Below are 16,633 nucleotides of genomic sequence, written 5' to 3' on the forward strand. Positions count from 1 at the left end.
CAGCAGACGTTTCAAACTATCTCAGTTCATAGTGCCCTTAGGATCTTAGTATTCAGTATTTTTTTTTTACAACATTCCATTGGCTAAAAGAAATAACAGCTCCAATTATTTAGTAATCCTTAATAAGGTGTAATAAGGTTTAGTCCCAATAATCTAGCAACCATTGAGTGCTACACAACTTCTCATTTTGGAATAAGATATGGTGCTGCCTCCCTAATTTCTGGTTCCACATTGATTTTTGTGGACTGCTTTTTTTTTTTAATCATGGAAAATTTCCAAAACCATGGTTTTATAAAGATACAACATTTATAGAAAGAAAATTCAGGATCTAAAGTTAAAACTGGGTGAATTTCAAGCTGTTGAAAATTTACAACACACCTTATACACATACACATTCCCAGCAGTGCTTTTGAGAATCCTTGCCCTACTCATTATTTTCACACTATAGAGTGGGGGAGGAGCTGAGTTTGGAAAACTCAGAAATTAGAGAAGGAATGATTTGGTCATAGTGCCTTTCTGTGTTTAGATAATGGAAGAGGACTTTCAAATTGCTAATCAAGGTTAAAAAGGATAGAGATACTCGTTACTATAAAAAGGCCTAAAATCTAGCTAGGTAGGACTATGAACTTTTCACATAGGTCCAGTGAGGGCTAGAACCTTGGTAATGCAACTTATCTTTTTATTTTTATTTTTAGACATACCTCAGTAAGACCAAAGAAGAATAAGTAATGTATAATAGAAGAGTGTAGGGGCAGGAAGGACACTGAGCAGGTGTTTTGATCCCGCAGACCGGGTAAAGAAGGATTCAGAGTCCTCAGTGGCTTTTGCAGGTCTTTTATTGGGATTACCAGGTACACGGCAGGCAGGGGCACTGGGGGGCTGGCAAGCCTCCCAGCCCCCAGCAAGTCTTTACTCTTTTTGGGCTCTCCGGCATTCTCTCTGCTTCTCTGCTCTTCTGTTCATTCTGCTGCTTCTCGGCTTCTCTTTCAGCTTCTGCTGGCGTCCCCGTGACACCGACTTTAAAAGCCCAGTCTCAGCCCAGGTGAATCCCATCTACCTATGCCCACACCCTACTCCAGGTGCCCGCCATCAGGCATGCATTCAGGACCACAGGGTTCCGTCATCTATCCTGATGTCGGGAGGGCAGAAAAGCCTGACATTTTTCCTTACCCTACAGTCCACCCCCTCAGGGTTTTCTGCCATATAATCTATATATATGCAATTTTCTTAGCAAATGTAAACAATGCAGCCATGGCCCACAAAAGCAAATACATCACAATATAACAACAAAATACAACAGAACACAAATAAGTCCAGGCAGGGCCCCAACCTAGTGGCAAAAGACAATTATTGGTACCAGCACATGAGCCACCAAATCTGCTGCCTAAGGCACTGCTCATACGAGGGAGGAGAACCACTCACGGCATCTACTATAACACACCAGGAGCCGTCAGGCTTCCTGGCCTTCTCTGGCTGTAGTCTCGGCTACAAGCTACACACCGCATCCACCCCCAGGATGCACTCGCTCTGGGATTGGCGATTCTATTCTGTTGGGGGTAATCGCCAACCCTCAGGGTTTCTGTCTGCAGTCGCTCCAACACTCGGCCTTCATGGCCACCAATGCGACTCGCAGACCCCTGCACTCAGGCCAACCCACTGCACAAGCACATGGGTCGGGGATCCAAACTCTACATGCGGCCTCTTTCGGGTCCCCTCTTCACTTGGGCTCCACCCCAAGCCACGTTCCCCACCCGTCCCCCAAGGACGGGTTCCTCAGCTCCTCACCCTCACTCGACAACAAGCAGGGCATCACCCACAGGGGATTTTACGAGACTCACTGGCTTTCCTCAGCTTAATTAGTGCATAACAGCCACTCATGGCTTCCCAAACTTAGCATCAGCACCAGCTTTTGCCTTCTCAGTTGGCTTTTCTCCTCCGCCTAGCTGCTGGGCATACACAGGCTTATTGGCCTATTGGCCATCAAGGCCTATTGGCCACCCCAGATTCCCATCTCCTGGGGTGTACAAACGAAACTGTTCTACCCCCAGGGTCCTAAAACATATCAACCTGCAAGGTCTTCCGCTTTTTGGCGGGATTGTCAGTCCAAGTCCATTAGTCCAAGTCTGTTGGCCTCTCCCTGCATCAGCACTGGTGAGCTCTGAATCGTGGTCCTCTCTCTGCCGATGATTCTTGCTGCCTCAGGGGTTGTTGGCTTGTCCTCTCAGGTCCTCTTGTCTTGTAGCTTCTGGACATTGTCCCTCTCCCGTACCACCATGACGCCTCCAGCGTCACAGGCACACACAGTCTGTTACTCCTTAGTCCCTCCAGGTCTTTGGAGGGCTCCATACCTGTCTGCATGGATCACCTTGATGACTTACGCCAATTGTAGGGGCAGGAATGGCCACTGAGTAGGTTTTCTGATCCAGCAGACCGGGTAAAGGAGTCAGAGTCCTCAGTGGTTATTACTAGTGTATTATATCTGTGTATTTGCAAATGCATTTATTATTATAATAGATGAAGTACAACAAGAGATAACTCTACTCAGAAATTTAAAATATATTTAAATGCATTTTGAAGAACTTTATGAGGGAAAAGGTGACATACCTTTTATATAACTATCCAACTACTGTGTAATTTTCATGTTTCTTTATGTAAGCACTTGAGCAACTTAGTTGCTTCTATTGTTATAAAACACTTTTGAATATTAATATTACTGTATTCATTTTACTCCTTCTTATTTTCCTTAAGAAATAAATTGTTCTGGGAACACATTTGCAATCTCCTGAGCAGAAGCTGCCAGCAGCATCTCTTTGGTCTTACATAAGCACATATTTAAGATGCTGGTGCTGGCCTATAGACCTGGATGTGTTTTCCAAGAGTCACATGCACATTTGCCTGAGTACTTCGCTGACTAATATAACCAAAAACAAAACAAACTGTCATAGTACTAAGTAATTTATTTGGTCAAATGATTTTGGTCAACAGGTACTTCTGCTCCACAGCTGTTTTCTGCTGCAGTTCACAGCAATTGGTTTAACTGGCATGATCAAAATCAAGTTCTCTTTATACATGATCAAAATGTTTGTTTTGTTTTATAATCAATGTTAAGATCTCAGACCTTGGGTATCTCATCTACAAAGTGACACAATAATGTCCCTATCCATGGCACTTAAGAAAATTTTAAATGAGATAGCAGATGTAAAGATACTTGGAAAATCTAGGCTGACATGCACAGGTGATGTATGTTACAAGATTTGCTATTATTACCACCACTAGTCTCATTTTCTCCTTGAGCCTGAACTATTTAACTAGTATCTGCTTCTATAAGATAAAATGACACCTTTTACTATAAGAGTGATTATTGCCCTCCTAACTTTCCCAACAAATAAATTATATTTAAGCTTAAAGAGCATTTAAAGGTTTTCTAGAACATTATATTCAAATAGATAATCACAAGTCTTCACTGCTATTGTTTGTATTTGAAATCTTTAAAGGATTTCCTCAACAGAAAAGCTTAACTAGAATAATAAATATAAAAACCTTAAAGTGATTAAAATATCTGACAATACCATTCTCTGTAAAGTTCAGTTGAATTAGAGACACTGGACATGAACTAGGAAAGAAAGTTCTTCCAGCATGAACTAGGAAACAAAAAAAATCATGAACTATAAAAGATAAAAAAATGGGAATTTACACATGGTCACATGTGAAATCAAATGAGAAGGCATCATAATCCTTTAGGTTTAGAAGACATGTGTCGCATCAGATTGAATATTGAAACAGTAATCCTTTATTCTTCACCTTACTTCTCTCAGAGATTTAATCTCCCGGTGGAAAGAATGCTTTCCAAGAGTCAGTTAGTGTCCAAGAAAACCTTGCTCCAATGTAAATATCCACAGGGAACAGGAAAACTGAATATGTCAAGACATTGTTTTTCAACAAAACATAGAGTTACATCATGGTCTGATTAAATTTGTAATTCTTACGTGAGTCCAATCAGATAAAAAAATATGAATAGGTACAGGGATAAATGAGGTCATTTTTGTAAGTTTGCTTTGGAAAGAAAAGTAGTATTTAAATATGAAATGTTATAGGCTTTTCATGAAATGCATGCATATATCTAATCTTTTCTAAGTTGACTGGAGAGTACAAAAGAAACTGGTATTTAAAAATCAATGCACTATAATTTTGGAAGCTAGAATATGTAACTAAATAACAGAGTCCATTAACTCACTGTGAGTTACCCTGACCCTCCATCTACAACAAAGCTGTTGGACCTCTAATGAACTGAAGGAAATGAACTGGTCATTCATTTGCTCAAGATTAGTTGTTATCTATGGGGCTTTTCAGCATTTTTCTACACACCCTTATTCTGTTACCTTTTTTCATCTGCAGAGTAGCCTTTTAAGCCTTTGTCCCTGTTCACCTTTCCTTGTTGACTGCTTGAACAAAAATGTAGAGCTCAGTCATGAATTCCCTAAATATTTTATCCTGTGTCCAAATTTACATTTCCCCTTTTTGCGTGGTTTTTGATATGTTGCTCTTCCTAAATAATGCAGCACTCGTCCTGCCACTCTTCCAAGCTAGTCCTTTTACTGGAACTCATCATTGTATGCTTGTCAGCAGCATTTAACATGCCCTTGCCTCAGCTCCAGTATCCTAAACATGAAATAAAAATTTCAAAGAATATTTCCCTTGCAGTTAATTCTCCCTCAAGCAGCTTTAGTTCTCGCTCCTCCCCCTACCCCCTTTAACTTATCAACCTTTGGAAGAGATGCCTGCACTTGCTGATAAAGCCACTTTCAATTCAGTCCTCAACCCACTGGGGTTCTAATTCCATTATCTCACTAAAGGCTTCACTCAGTTGTCAGCCAAAACCTAGTAATTACAGGAGGTAATTAGGTCTTGTCATTTCTCCTCATCCTCTGCTCTCTGTCCTTGTCCTTTTAACTATTGTCTTGTTTCCCTTAGAGTTTTCTCCTCATTACATAAGTCAAATTTATTACCCATTATCTGCCATTATGTTGTCCACTCTCCAGCCTGTGTTCCTCATTTTAATATCACCATTCATTTGCTCATTCTGGGTCAAAACTTCAGCATTCTCTCTGATTTTCCTCCCCCACTGATTGCCCCTCCCTTCCCGCCCCACACAAACACCGCATGAGCATCTTGTCTCATATCTAGACCAAGCTCATCTCACCATCACTCCCTCAACGGTGGCCTCTATCATATTTAGCCTTTTTTTTTGGTTTGTTTCTAAGAAACAGAGGTCCACTTTCCTGTAGTCACTTCGCTGTGTAATCATTCAACAATAGAGTAATCAGAATGCAATAAAAACAAGAATATGATCATACCAAATCCCAGCTAAATGCATCTGTGGTTTTTGGGTCCTATTATTGTTTTCAAATTTCCTTTCTCTCCTTCCACATCTCCTTACTGAAAACAGCCTGGCTGTCATTATTTAATTGAGCCATGGTTTTTTGTGTCCCACATCATGCAGATGTTGCTCCTTCAGCCTGGTTTTCTCAGGCTGGCAAACTCTCTTTCTCCCTTCTCTACTCCCATGTCTTTGTGAATGCCTCAAGGAGGGAGCTCTTTCCACTTAATTATAATGGTCTAAATGGACCTCACCCTCTCTGCAGGTTGGGAGCTTTGAAAACACCAAAGTTTCTCTGTAAGTGCATTCACTATGTGTGAATGAGTAAATGAATGTCTTGAATTTCGAACCTGAGAAAGTGAGATAAAAATAGCACAGAATAGGACCATAGGGAAAAGGAGGTTGTTTGGGGCTTGAAGAAGAGTGGTTGGCATTAATACAGTGTGCTGATGATAAACATACACTAATTAATACATGCAAGGTAGCAGTTGAATAAAATAGTGCAAGTTTCCCGAGGGCAATTAAGTACCATAGATCTGGAACTCAGATTAATGATAAACATATTAATTAATGATCTTGAGTTACAGTTGAAAGAAAGTACAAATTACCAGAAAGCATTTAAGTGTTACATATCTGGCATTAATGAGGTTGCAGGGCCAGAGATACTAAGTGGTAAGTTTTCTGACAAAAGCTGATAGTTGAGTCTATACACAAAACTTTTTCAAGGCAAAGTACAGGAGGGCAGGGGCAATGCTTTGGGGAACTATGCTAAGGCATGATAAGAGGGTCTGTGGAGGGGAAAGTATATGAGCAGGAGGGGAGAGAAAAGACAACACCAATGAAAGATAGGAGATAAAATGCATCTTGTACTTCCTCTACTAACTGCCATCACTTGCACTTTATGGGTGACTAATAAATACTACATGAATTAAATAAATTTTCAGAAGTCAATGTGGATGGAATGGAGATAGATACCAGGACAGTAAGGCAACATAACATGGCAAGGAAATATAAGCAACAGATGTAAATCTTTGGAGGAGGAGTGAGATGATGGGGAGAGTTATAATACTGCAGAAGTTTCACTGCCAAAAAAAGGAGGGAAAGGGGGTATATTGAATATATTTTGAAGGATGGCATAGTCCTGTGTATAAGTAAAAGTAGGTGATGTGATACTTTTACTTATCACACACAGGATGCAAACTAAGGCATCCTTTCCATTAATTATTTGATTTGTCTTTTCCACTAATTATTTGATCTGAGATCTGTCATTGCATAGGGTTAGTAGTTATTTGAGACTATCTTATAGTCACTGTGTATCTCCTGCAGAGTTCCACACAGGGTTAGCTAAACAATAAGAATTTAATAATTTAGTATTTGAATCAAAATGGTTACATTTTAGTTGCTCATTCCTAGTGGCAGCATGGCACAAATATTATTATTCTACAACTGTTAATAAGATGACAATCAACAATTACAGGTTGTGAAATGAGTTAATAAGCACAGTTGTATTTTTAGAGCCCCATTTAGATTTACTGGAAAAGTTTGATCTGATAGGACACTAAGAACAACACTATTAGATAAATTGCACTCTGTCCTGAGTTTATGAGATGGTGTCATGATAAGAAGGTGAATCTTAGTGGACAAATGTCCAGATGCAGAAAAGGAAAGTAGGGACCAATTTTATACAGCGGTAGAGTGAACCCAAATGATGACACAGAGACTAAGTGAAAATAAGATCCTATTTAGAAACCTCCTGAACTAATGAATACTACAGTAGATGCAAGAATGGAATGTGTAGAGAAAATGAGCTAATGCTGTGGTATAATCTGCAATCATGCTTATCACTTTGAGTTATTTTCCAAATTATACCACATTTCAAATGATATTCAAGTCTGTCTACTGTTTTCTGTGCTTGCCTCTAGACATTTACATTAAAAAAATAATTTAGTCAAAACCCACAAAGATCTCCCAAACGTTCTAGCAAACCGGTGCTAACATCTGTACAGTACTTCAATTGAGAAATATTCAAAATGCTGCATACTCTTAATTTCATAAGGGCTTTCAAACTGAATTTTAGGCTTTTCAAACTATTAAAAAATATCCATTTGACTGGGTAACTAAAAACTCAGATCTGTGAAGATAAGCTAATATTTTAAGTTTAAATATTTCCATTAAAAATTTAATTCTCACTTTTCCCAGATAGTGCATTTTCTTTCTCCAAAGGTAATATAATTTATCCAAACAATTAACCAGCTTATGTAAAAACATTGCTTCTTGTCACAAGTGACAGTATACTCAAGTTGATTACCATTCATCTTTTACTCACTGTTCTTTCTAAATTAGAGGAGAGACAGGCAGAAAAACAAAAATCACTGGTCTTTTATTAAATGATTAACCCTACAGATAAATTTACTTGATTTTATATAGGACCCTCATCTGCTCTTTGCCTCCTGTTATACTTACATATCACTGGCAATGGAGGAGTTCCGGGACATAGACTTTGGAGACAGGTCATAGTCGCTGTCGGATCTATACAGGAAGGACTCCCGGCGCTGACTGTGGACAAAGTTTGCTTGGAGAATTAGCCCAGATCCTGGGCTAGTCATGGGATCCAAGGGACTCCGTCCCGAAGATGTGCCATTGTCCACATCGAAACTGTAACCAAAGGAGAAGGAATAACATGAGGAATATGCTATGAATGCTTGCAGGTTAATATTTGAGAGAAGGGAAATTTCAGTTTAGGAATGGAAAAATTTAAACCTGATTTCTGATGCTGAAAAACAATATTAAAATACACAAAAGCAAAATGAAATAAAAACTACATTATCGTCATATTCTTGTCTTCCTTAGTTACTTTTGTTAACTAAGCAGGTACAAGGCAGATCTCTCTAAGTCAAGTTCAGTGAACAAGGAACCATTTTGTAGAGAATAGTTCTCCTAGGAACAGAATCTTCATTGGGAAGAGAACAAATACACAGCAATTCACAAATATTGGGTTCAATTCAACAAGTGCCCATTATATGCTTAATATTGCTATTTCCCCAGACATGGGATTTTTTCCTTTTTTACCTATAAATCACTTTTTTCCTTTTTTACCTATACCTATCCAATCACTAATTTCTGTTGTATCCATTTCCTTCTGTCCCCACCCACAATATATCAAGTTCAGAATGCCATCAAATCTACCCAACATTATTACACAACCTTTATAATTGTCTCTTGAATCGATTTTCCTCTCTGTAACAAATGTGAATATTCTTAAAATGTAAACCTGACTATATCATTCCTCAATTAAAAACTCTTTAGCAGTTCACTATTATCCCAGGATAAAGTCCAAATTTCTTGGCTATATTGATAAAATCTTAACAATCTGTTGTCAATTAAATTAGCACTTTCCCAACCTCATCATGCAAAGCTTTCCCACCAGGAACTCCATGTTCTACTTAATATCATCCCTTGTCACAGACTGTCATAACCTAACCCTGTGTTTCCCTAACTACTCAATCTTCCCATGCCCTATCAAACTGTTATTCATCCTTGAGGACTTAGTTTTCACCTAAAAAGGTTGCCTTGCTTCCCTAGAGCTTTATGAGATGCCCTTTTTGTTTGCTACCAAACATTTTCCCACTGCCTATTGACAGCATATACAAATGAGTTGAAAATGTTTAACAACTCAGACACTATTACTACACTGTGAGCTTTCTGAGAATGGAGACTTTGCATATCCTTAACATTTCACAAGACATTTCAAAAACCCTTACCAAGTGGTTTGAATGAATGATTGAATGAATCAAAGGCACTGTACTTAGCAATACAGATTTTAGAATTGGAGGAAAAAGAACCACACATGCACAATTCATAATATCACGGTCTTTCCAGTGCAAATAAACTTCTCAAAGAAAAGATTTCCTAGTCAAATGCCAACCAGTACTAAAGTCAATTTTCATGTGCTCTAGGAGAGGGTGCGAGCTCAGGATAGCCAAGTAGGGTAAACAGTTAAAAAAGATAACTGAATAAATAAGCAAATGAATTCAAGTTTAGTTATTATCAATATTTTTCCCATTAAAGCCTTCATCCAAATGATTAACCAGTTAACTTTCAATCATTCTTTTATTTTATATATTGGAATTATTAATAAATAGTGTTATGACCTAAAGATATGGAAGTCAAAGTAGAAGAGTAAGCTAGTGGATTGATGTTTCACAAATCACCTTGGTGATTTATGGTTATGAGTCCATAACCATAAGAACAGTGACTCCAAATCAATCCAAGTAGGAAAAAAAGGAGTAAAACACATAATCTAGTTTGATCAGACCTAAAAATGTTTCCTTATTGAAACTTCTCTGAAGAGGAAATGCAAATGGCCAACAGGCATATGAAAAAATGTTCAACATCACTTGTCATCAGGGAAATGCAAATCAAAACTACCATGATTTACCATCTTACACCAGTGAGAATGGCACATATTAAAAAAACTAGCAACAACAAATGTTGGCGAGGGTGTGGAGAAAAAGGAACTCTTCTGCACTGTTGGTGGGAGTGCAAACTGGTCCAACCACTGTGGAAAGCTGTGTGGAGATTTCTGGACCTACTAAACATAGAGCTTCCATATGATCCAGCAATTCCACTCCTAGGTATTTACCCAAAGGACACAGAAACATCAATTCCAAAGAACACCTGTACCCCTATGTTTATAGCAGCACTGTTTACAATAGCTAAGCTTTGGAAACAACCCAAATGCCCAAAAATAGATGACTGGATCAAGAAGATGTGGTACATATATACCATGGAATATTACTCAGCATTCAAAAAAGATAAACACATGCAATTTGCAGCAACATGGATGGCGCTGGAAGGGATCATGCTCAGCGAAATAAGCCAAAAAGAAAAAGAAAAATACCGGATGGTCTCACTCATAGCAGGAATCTAGAAAACTTAAATAAGGGACCAGGAAAATGAATAACTATAAGAAAGTGAAAATCAAAATCAACAAAAAACTATGAACCAGAGACACTTTTAGGGGGGCGGGGGCGGGAGGGGAGGAATTGGGGTCAGAATGGGGGGGCTGCAATTGTATGGGGAATATAACAATAAAATTTATTATTTAAAAAAAAATAAAAAAATAAAAAATAAAAAAAAAATAAATTCCTGCTATGAGACCAAAAAAAAAAAAAAAATGTTTCCTTATTGAAAATTTCCCTAGAATAATGTCAATTTATAGTTGATATTTATTTATTTGATATTTGAAGAGATGAGAGATTAGTTGAGCAGATGCAACTAGACTAGCAGACTCAATCCTAGAAGAGTTAACTGAACAAAGTTAGTGAACTAGCTGGATGTATCATCTTCTGTTCCTAATGTTTTTCTTAAGCTCTAATGCATAATTATGTGAACCACAAATAAATGTCATAACTGTGTCACTTAAATAGGGGACCATCTGTTTCACAGATAAGTAATTCATGTTCATGGGACTCTGGCAATCCTGTGGAAAGCTAGAGGGGAAGGGAGCTCTAATCCTTTAAGATATCTAGCAACCTTTTCTGGATTATACCAAATTAAATAAACATTTAGTAAGTACCTACTACGAACACACAGAAAAAAAGTTGATAAGGTAAATTCAGGCTGGAATATCTGAGAAGTCTTCATATGAGAGTAATAGTCAAAGAGAGCTTTTGAAGGCATTCAGTAACACATGAAAGCTATTAAAAACCTCTAAAATAGGGGAGAACATAGGGAGATTTCTGTTCTAGGAAAAGTCATGGCAGCTTGTCAGCTGTCATGTCAATGTAAAAAGTTTTCTCCTCAATATTAGGATGTTCTGTTTTAGAAAATAAAATTTGATGTGGTATATATACACATTGGAATCCTACTCAGTTATAAAAATGTTAATTTATCTTGACACTTGTGACAGTATGGATGGATCTTGAAAGTATTATGCTAAGTGAAAGAAGTAAAGAACAGAGCAAATGAACAAACAAAACAATAATAAACTCTTAGATACAGAGTTTACTAGAGGCAAGGAGGGTGGGTGGGGTGAGTGAAAGGATAAAGGGAGTAAAATTGTATGCTGGTGATGAAAACTAGATTTTTTGATGGTGAACAGAATATAGTATACACACACACAGACACACAAAAAAAAAACATAGTATATTGCACTCAAAAAAGTGTGATGCTGTATACCTGGAACTCATATAATGATATAAACCAATGTTTCTTCAACAAAAATTTTAAGGATCCTTTAACTGTTATTCATAAACAAAAACATAGGAGATTAGGAGTGTGATTTTTGCTTTAGTTTTTCTTAGTTCAAATGACCCTGAGTCAGTAATTAATGTTTTTATTATAATTGCCCCATAAAATACTAGGTATAGTTTATTCTAGGAACTTTGATATTTTTCTTGTAAACTGTAATATAATAATTTGTCCACTAGATGGAGATAATTTTCTTAAGGAAAATCTACTGTAAATAAACACAAAGGCCTCCACTATTTTTCAAAGACTTATGAAAATAACCTTTTAAATAGTATCCCCTCAAACCTCATAATCCACAGGAAGTTATTGTCAAATATTTCTAAATTATGTTAATCTAAGAAATACTAGCATTACTTTACAGAGAATTAGGAACTAAAAATGGTCACTATATTTTATTGAACTTTTACTTTACATCAAATCCTAGGAAGATCTTTCATTCAAACATTAGAACCTGAAGAGCTTCCCTTGGGTCAGGTTAGGTTTGAGACAGATCAAGGCAGTACTTTCTTCACTCAGTAATTTGTGGCAAATTAACTGGAAATTAATTTAAGCCAAAAATATAGATGGCATTTGTGGTGGTATAATATTGGGGTGAGGCTGGAGGTGCTGGGATGAAAGAATTCACCAGAGACAGTGTGGAGAACAGGAAAGGCAGACTTATTGAAATACCCTTCCAGGGAGCAGGGGGTGAGAAAAGAGATCTATGTCTTCATGGGACCCAGGATTTGAATCTTTTTATACTCTGTTTCCATGGGCTTTCTTAGGTGGAGTGCCAGTTTGCATCAGTTATATGCTGGATGTCTGGTCTTGGGTGCTGGCCTTTGACACAGAATATGTCCTGACCCTGCTTCTGCATTCCTGAAACTGGGCTGTTTTACCTAGTCATGGTGATTCATCTTAGGGCCCCGTTTCCATGGCAACCTTATCTATTCAAGCTGCCTATACACTTACTTGCTGGGCAAGGAGTGGGGGCTTAGTTTAAACCGTATTAAATGACACCCCCACAGCTTTTAATTTGCTTCTAATTTTTGAAACAATTTTATAAACAGTTCATGTCATGGTATTGTTAATAAAACAAGAAAGTGATGACAGGTAATCCTAACCTTAGACAATGGTACCAGAGAGTTCAGTTGAGAATTTCTCAAATGCTTTCTTTAGCAAATATTTTAATATAATGAATAATGCCCTTTGAATCATTGCTAATTAGATGAATGCCAAGTATAAGATTAGCTGAAGCTTGGGGAAGTACTAAAAATGTGGGGAAAGTAATAATGCCCCAGCCTAAAAACAATGGTAATAATAATAATAACTGAATGATGATGATAATTTGATGAAATTTTGGAAGTACTTCCCATGTGCCAGATATTGTGTTCTGTGCTTAATATACATGATCTCACTGAATTCTCACAATGGCCCCAGAGTTTGTGTCTTTGTTGCAAAGCCTCCTATGCACCACTAAAAAAATACAAGAACATCAATTAACTTTTTTACTTGGATGGTAGTTAAAGTGTTAACTCTTTGAACAATTTTTTCTTTAATTGAGGTATAACTGTATTGTAAAATTTATCAGGGACCTCACTCTTGGTCCAGCAGGCAGGAGAGCAAAGGCATCTTCACAGGCTCTATTCTGTATGTGGGAATCTGATGTAAAAGGTAAAATCAGTCTTTTCACACACACTGAAGACAAAAGAAGAAGATAAAAAGATGGCTGGCAGGTAATACATTCACAGCATTTAATAGCTATTGTTATTTTTATTATTACTCTTTCAGGGGGACATTCCATCTTGATCCTTTTCTATACCTAAAACACTGTTTTGGGAAGAACTTAAAGAGAAAGATAAGAGAGAAAGAGCTAGTCAGTCACCAGAATCAGTACTGGCAATCAATGAGGTGTCAATGCTGGAGCCAGACTGCTCTTAACTTAAGCTGCTCTTACATCTCCACCCCACTCCATAATTCCTATGTGATAACATCTGGGGAGAGGGTGGAGATTTTTATTTTTCCAGAGATGTTCCTCACTGAAGAGAAAGGACACTTCCTGCTAGGAACCCTGGAGAAAGCATAGTCCTGAGAACACAGGTGCGGTTCCAGCCAAATATGAGCAGAAACAGTACTTTAGATCTCAGGTCTCCCGCACCTTAGCGTACCTTAGGGACTGAGGAGCACAATTACATTACTGTTTCTCTTTCTAGGCCTGATTCTCTGGTGTGTATTGTAGCCCATGTTGTTGGCTATACAATGAAATCCACTTGATAAGAAAATTTAGCAACAGTTACCCAGCATTTGCATCTCTGCAGTGCATTCTTCAGAAAGGAAGAAATGAAGTCTCTAATGTCATCTATCCCTTGGTCAGGACAACTTAAAACAAGAAGCCCTTCTTATCAATAATTCCATTCTTAATGCCAGTGACTCACTGCTCCTACCTATGTAAACTAAATTCAAGTTTGTGTTTACTGGAACAACTCTCACAGAGTAAAATCTATCAGACTGCTTCCTGGGTTTGAATTCTCACTTTAATTATCTGATAAACTCTTTGTTTATCATTGAGATTCTGTTTCCAGTTAATAGCAGTTTGCCTCAAAACTTTGCTTTACCAAGTCAAAGTCAAAAGAAATGAGCAGTGCCTTTTTAACAAGGTGGGTGGGGGCTCTGCGTTTCTTTTTTCTGCGATGCAGAGCAACTAAGATGGCGTTGATGGGCACACCCTGAAACACTGATGTTTTAATGTTTGTGCCCTGCTTCTCCCACCCACACGTTTAGTCTTTATACCACAGACTGAATAATCCTGCCAAAATGTAATTCAGATCCCTACCAGCCCTTGCTCACCATCCCTCAACAGCTTCCTATTTTATTCTGAGTAAACACTATGTCTTCATAGTGATTTAAGTCTCTCCATGAGTGATATGGGCCAGTGAGGCCACTCTGATCTCATCTTGCTCACTCTGCTTCAGCTTCAGCCCTCTGACTATCCTTTAAATACATGTACTTTTTCCTCCTCAGGGCTTTGTGCTTACAGCTCCCTCTGGCTGGAATGTTCTCTACCTAGATATCTGTTCAAGGTTACCTTCACAGTGAGATGTTCCCAGGCTATTTTATTTAAAATTGTTAAGCTCATCTTCTAGGCTTTTTTCAGCTTCCTAGGAGAGGAATTGTTGTATAGTGTTGGTGGGAATATATATCGATATGGTTACTATGGAAGGAAGTATAGAGGTTCTTTAAAAATTAAAAACAGAACTACCATATGATCCAGCAATTATACTTCTGGATCTACACGCCCATGTTCACTGCAGCACTTTCTACAATAGCCAAGACAACATGGAAACAACTTAATCATCCATCTACAAATTAATGGATAAATAAAATCACACACACACACACATACACACACTCTGGACTTTATTGAGCTCTAGAAAAGAAGGAATCCCCACCATCTGGGACAACATGGACAATTCCAGAACATTATACTATGTGAAATAAGCCAAAAGAGAAAGATAAATATTCCATGATCTTATTTACATGTAGAATCCTAAAAACAAACAAAACACACAACCTCAGGGAGAACAAATTGGTGATTGCAGGGGTGTGGAGAGGGTGTGAAGGAAATGGGTGAAAATGATTAATGGTATAAACTTCCAACTATAAGTTAAATAAATTCAGTGACATACTATATAGCATATCAAGAAAATAATTCAAGTGATTTCAGAAAATATACAATACTGTATTGTATATTTAAAAGTTGCTGAAAGAATTAGATCTAGCACACAGTAGTTGCTCAGTAATATTTGTATTATGAATACATTAATATTATTAGATGCAGCACTACTTACCAAATCCTGACTATTATTTACCATGGTTACTTGTATGGTTCCACTTTAAATGAACTTTGTTATTACCATTATTATTTTTATCATTATTATTTTGCCAAGAATCAGTGAGCTAATGAGGTTGATTAGTGCACTTGAGTAAATCGCTTTGAAAGGCAGTTAGAAAAGTTAAATTGCTAAAAAAAAAAAAAGGCACTTTAATAGGGGTTATTTTGACTATTCTTCTATTTGATCATCATAAAATCAAGGGTAAGATCCAGGTTTTGTGGCACATGAAGAATATAGAATTTTGGGAGTCTTCTTTGAGGGAAAAAAAAGTACAAAAATGTTCATACTTTTTCAGATTTCACAAAACCTTTAACTCTGTGCTAGTACCTCTCCACTGTACAACTTGGGAAGGGTCCAGGCCAGTGAGAGACTCAGAGTTTGCTCTCCCTTAGTTTTACAGTAAATCTGCATTAGAGATTTACTGTGAAAATGACAGACCAGGAAAGAACAGGGAAAAATGGAATGGCTGAACATGGAAATGTAGTACCATATTTTTTCTTAAAAGGTGAATGATTGTTAGAGGCTAAGTTTTTCTTTCTTCTTATTGTTTGATATTCAAAATTTCTAACACTCAGATTTTCATATTTTTTTCTTGCTATTTGCACATGTTTATGTTTATTTTTCCAGATCAGTAATAACCAGGGGATTCTTGGGGAGTTGGCAGGGAATTTATCAGGTGAGCTATCAGTAGCACCTTGGGGATCTGAAGCGGGGTACTGCAAACCCAACCCACCTCCCAGAGACTGTGACCTTCATGTTGAGGGATGTGTTTCTAAAATGTGGCTCTCAATGTCATCCCTGATTATTCATATATGTAGACTTACTGAGAATTAATTTCCAAGTGGCTTAATTGAATGAATAAAAATTATTGAGTTATGAATCCTTTGGGAAATTACTATTTGAAAACATTAAGAAGATTAAGTAATTCTAGGCAAGAGTATATGTAAAAACAAAAACTGTGATTGTTTTACTTAGAATTGCCTTTAAAAATCTAATGTTGGGCCTCCCAGGTGGTGCAAGGGATTAAGCACAGCTCTATGATGCTATCTGCAGCTTCTGCAGCACCAGTTTGATCCCCAGCTGGCCAAGGAGCAACGCACATGGAACAGCAGACCTCTCCTGTCCTGCCTGC

At 37.7% G+C, this 16,633-nt stretch overlaps 1 protein-coding gene across 7 annotated transcripts in view; it reads right to left on the bottom strand.

The window, feature by feature from the left end:
- LOC119260262 (cAMP-specific 3',5'-cyclic phosphodiesterase 4D) overlaps positions 1 to 16,633 on the bottom strand; it is an 832,289-nt gene that overhangs the window by 207,217 nt on the left and 608,439 nt on the right. For all 7 annotated transcript variants that reach the window (XM_054687942.1, XM_037529220.2, XM_054687944.1 and 4 more), the window contains exon 2: positions 7,841 to 8,032. In XM_054687942.1, coding sequence (XP_054543917.1) covers positions 7,841 to 8,032 — 192 coding nt within the window. The remainder of the gene's footprint in view (positions 1 to 7,840; positions 8,033 to 16,633) is intronic.

Source organism: Talpa occidentalis, unplaced genomic scaffold (assembly GCF_014898055.3).
Source record: "Talpa occidentalis isolate TD23 unplaced genomic scaffold, MPIMG_talOcc4v2.1 talOcc4.6, whole genome shotgun sequence".
Lineage (NCBI taxonomy): Eukaryota > Metazoa > Chordata > Mammalia > Eulipotyphla > Talpidae > Talpa > Talpa occidentalis.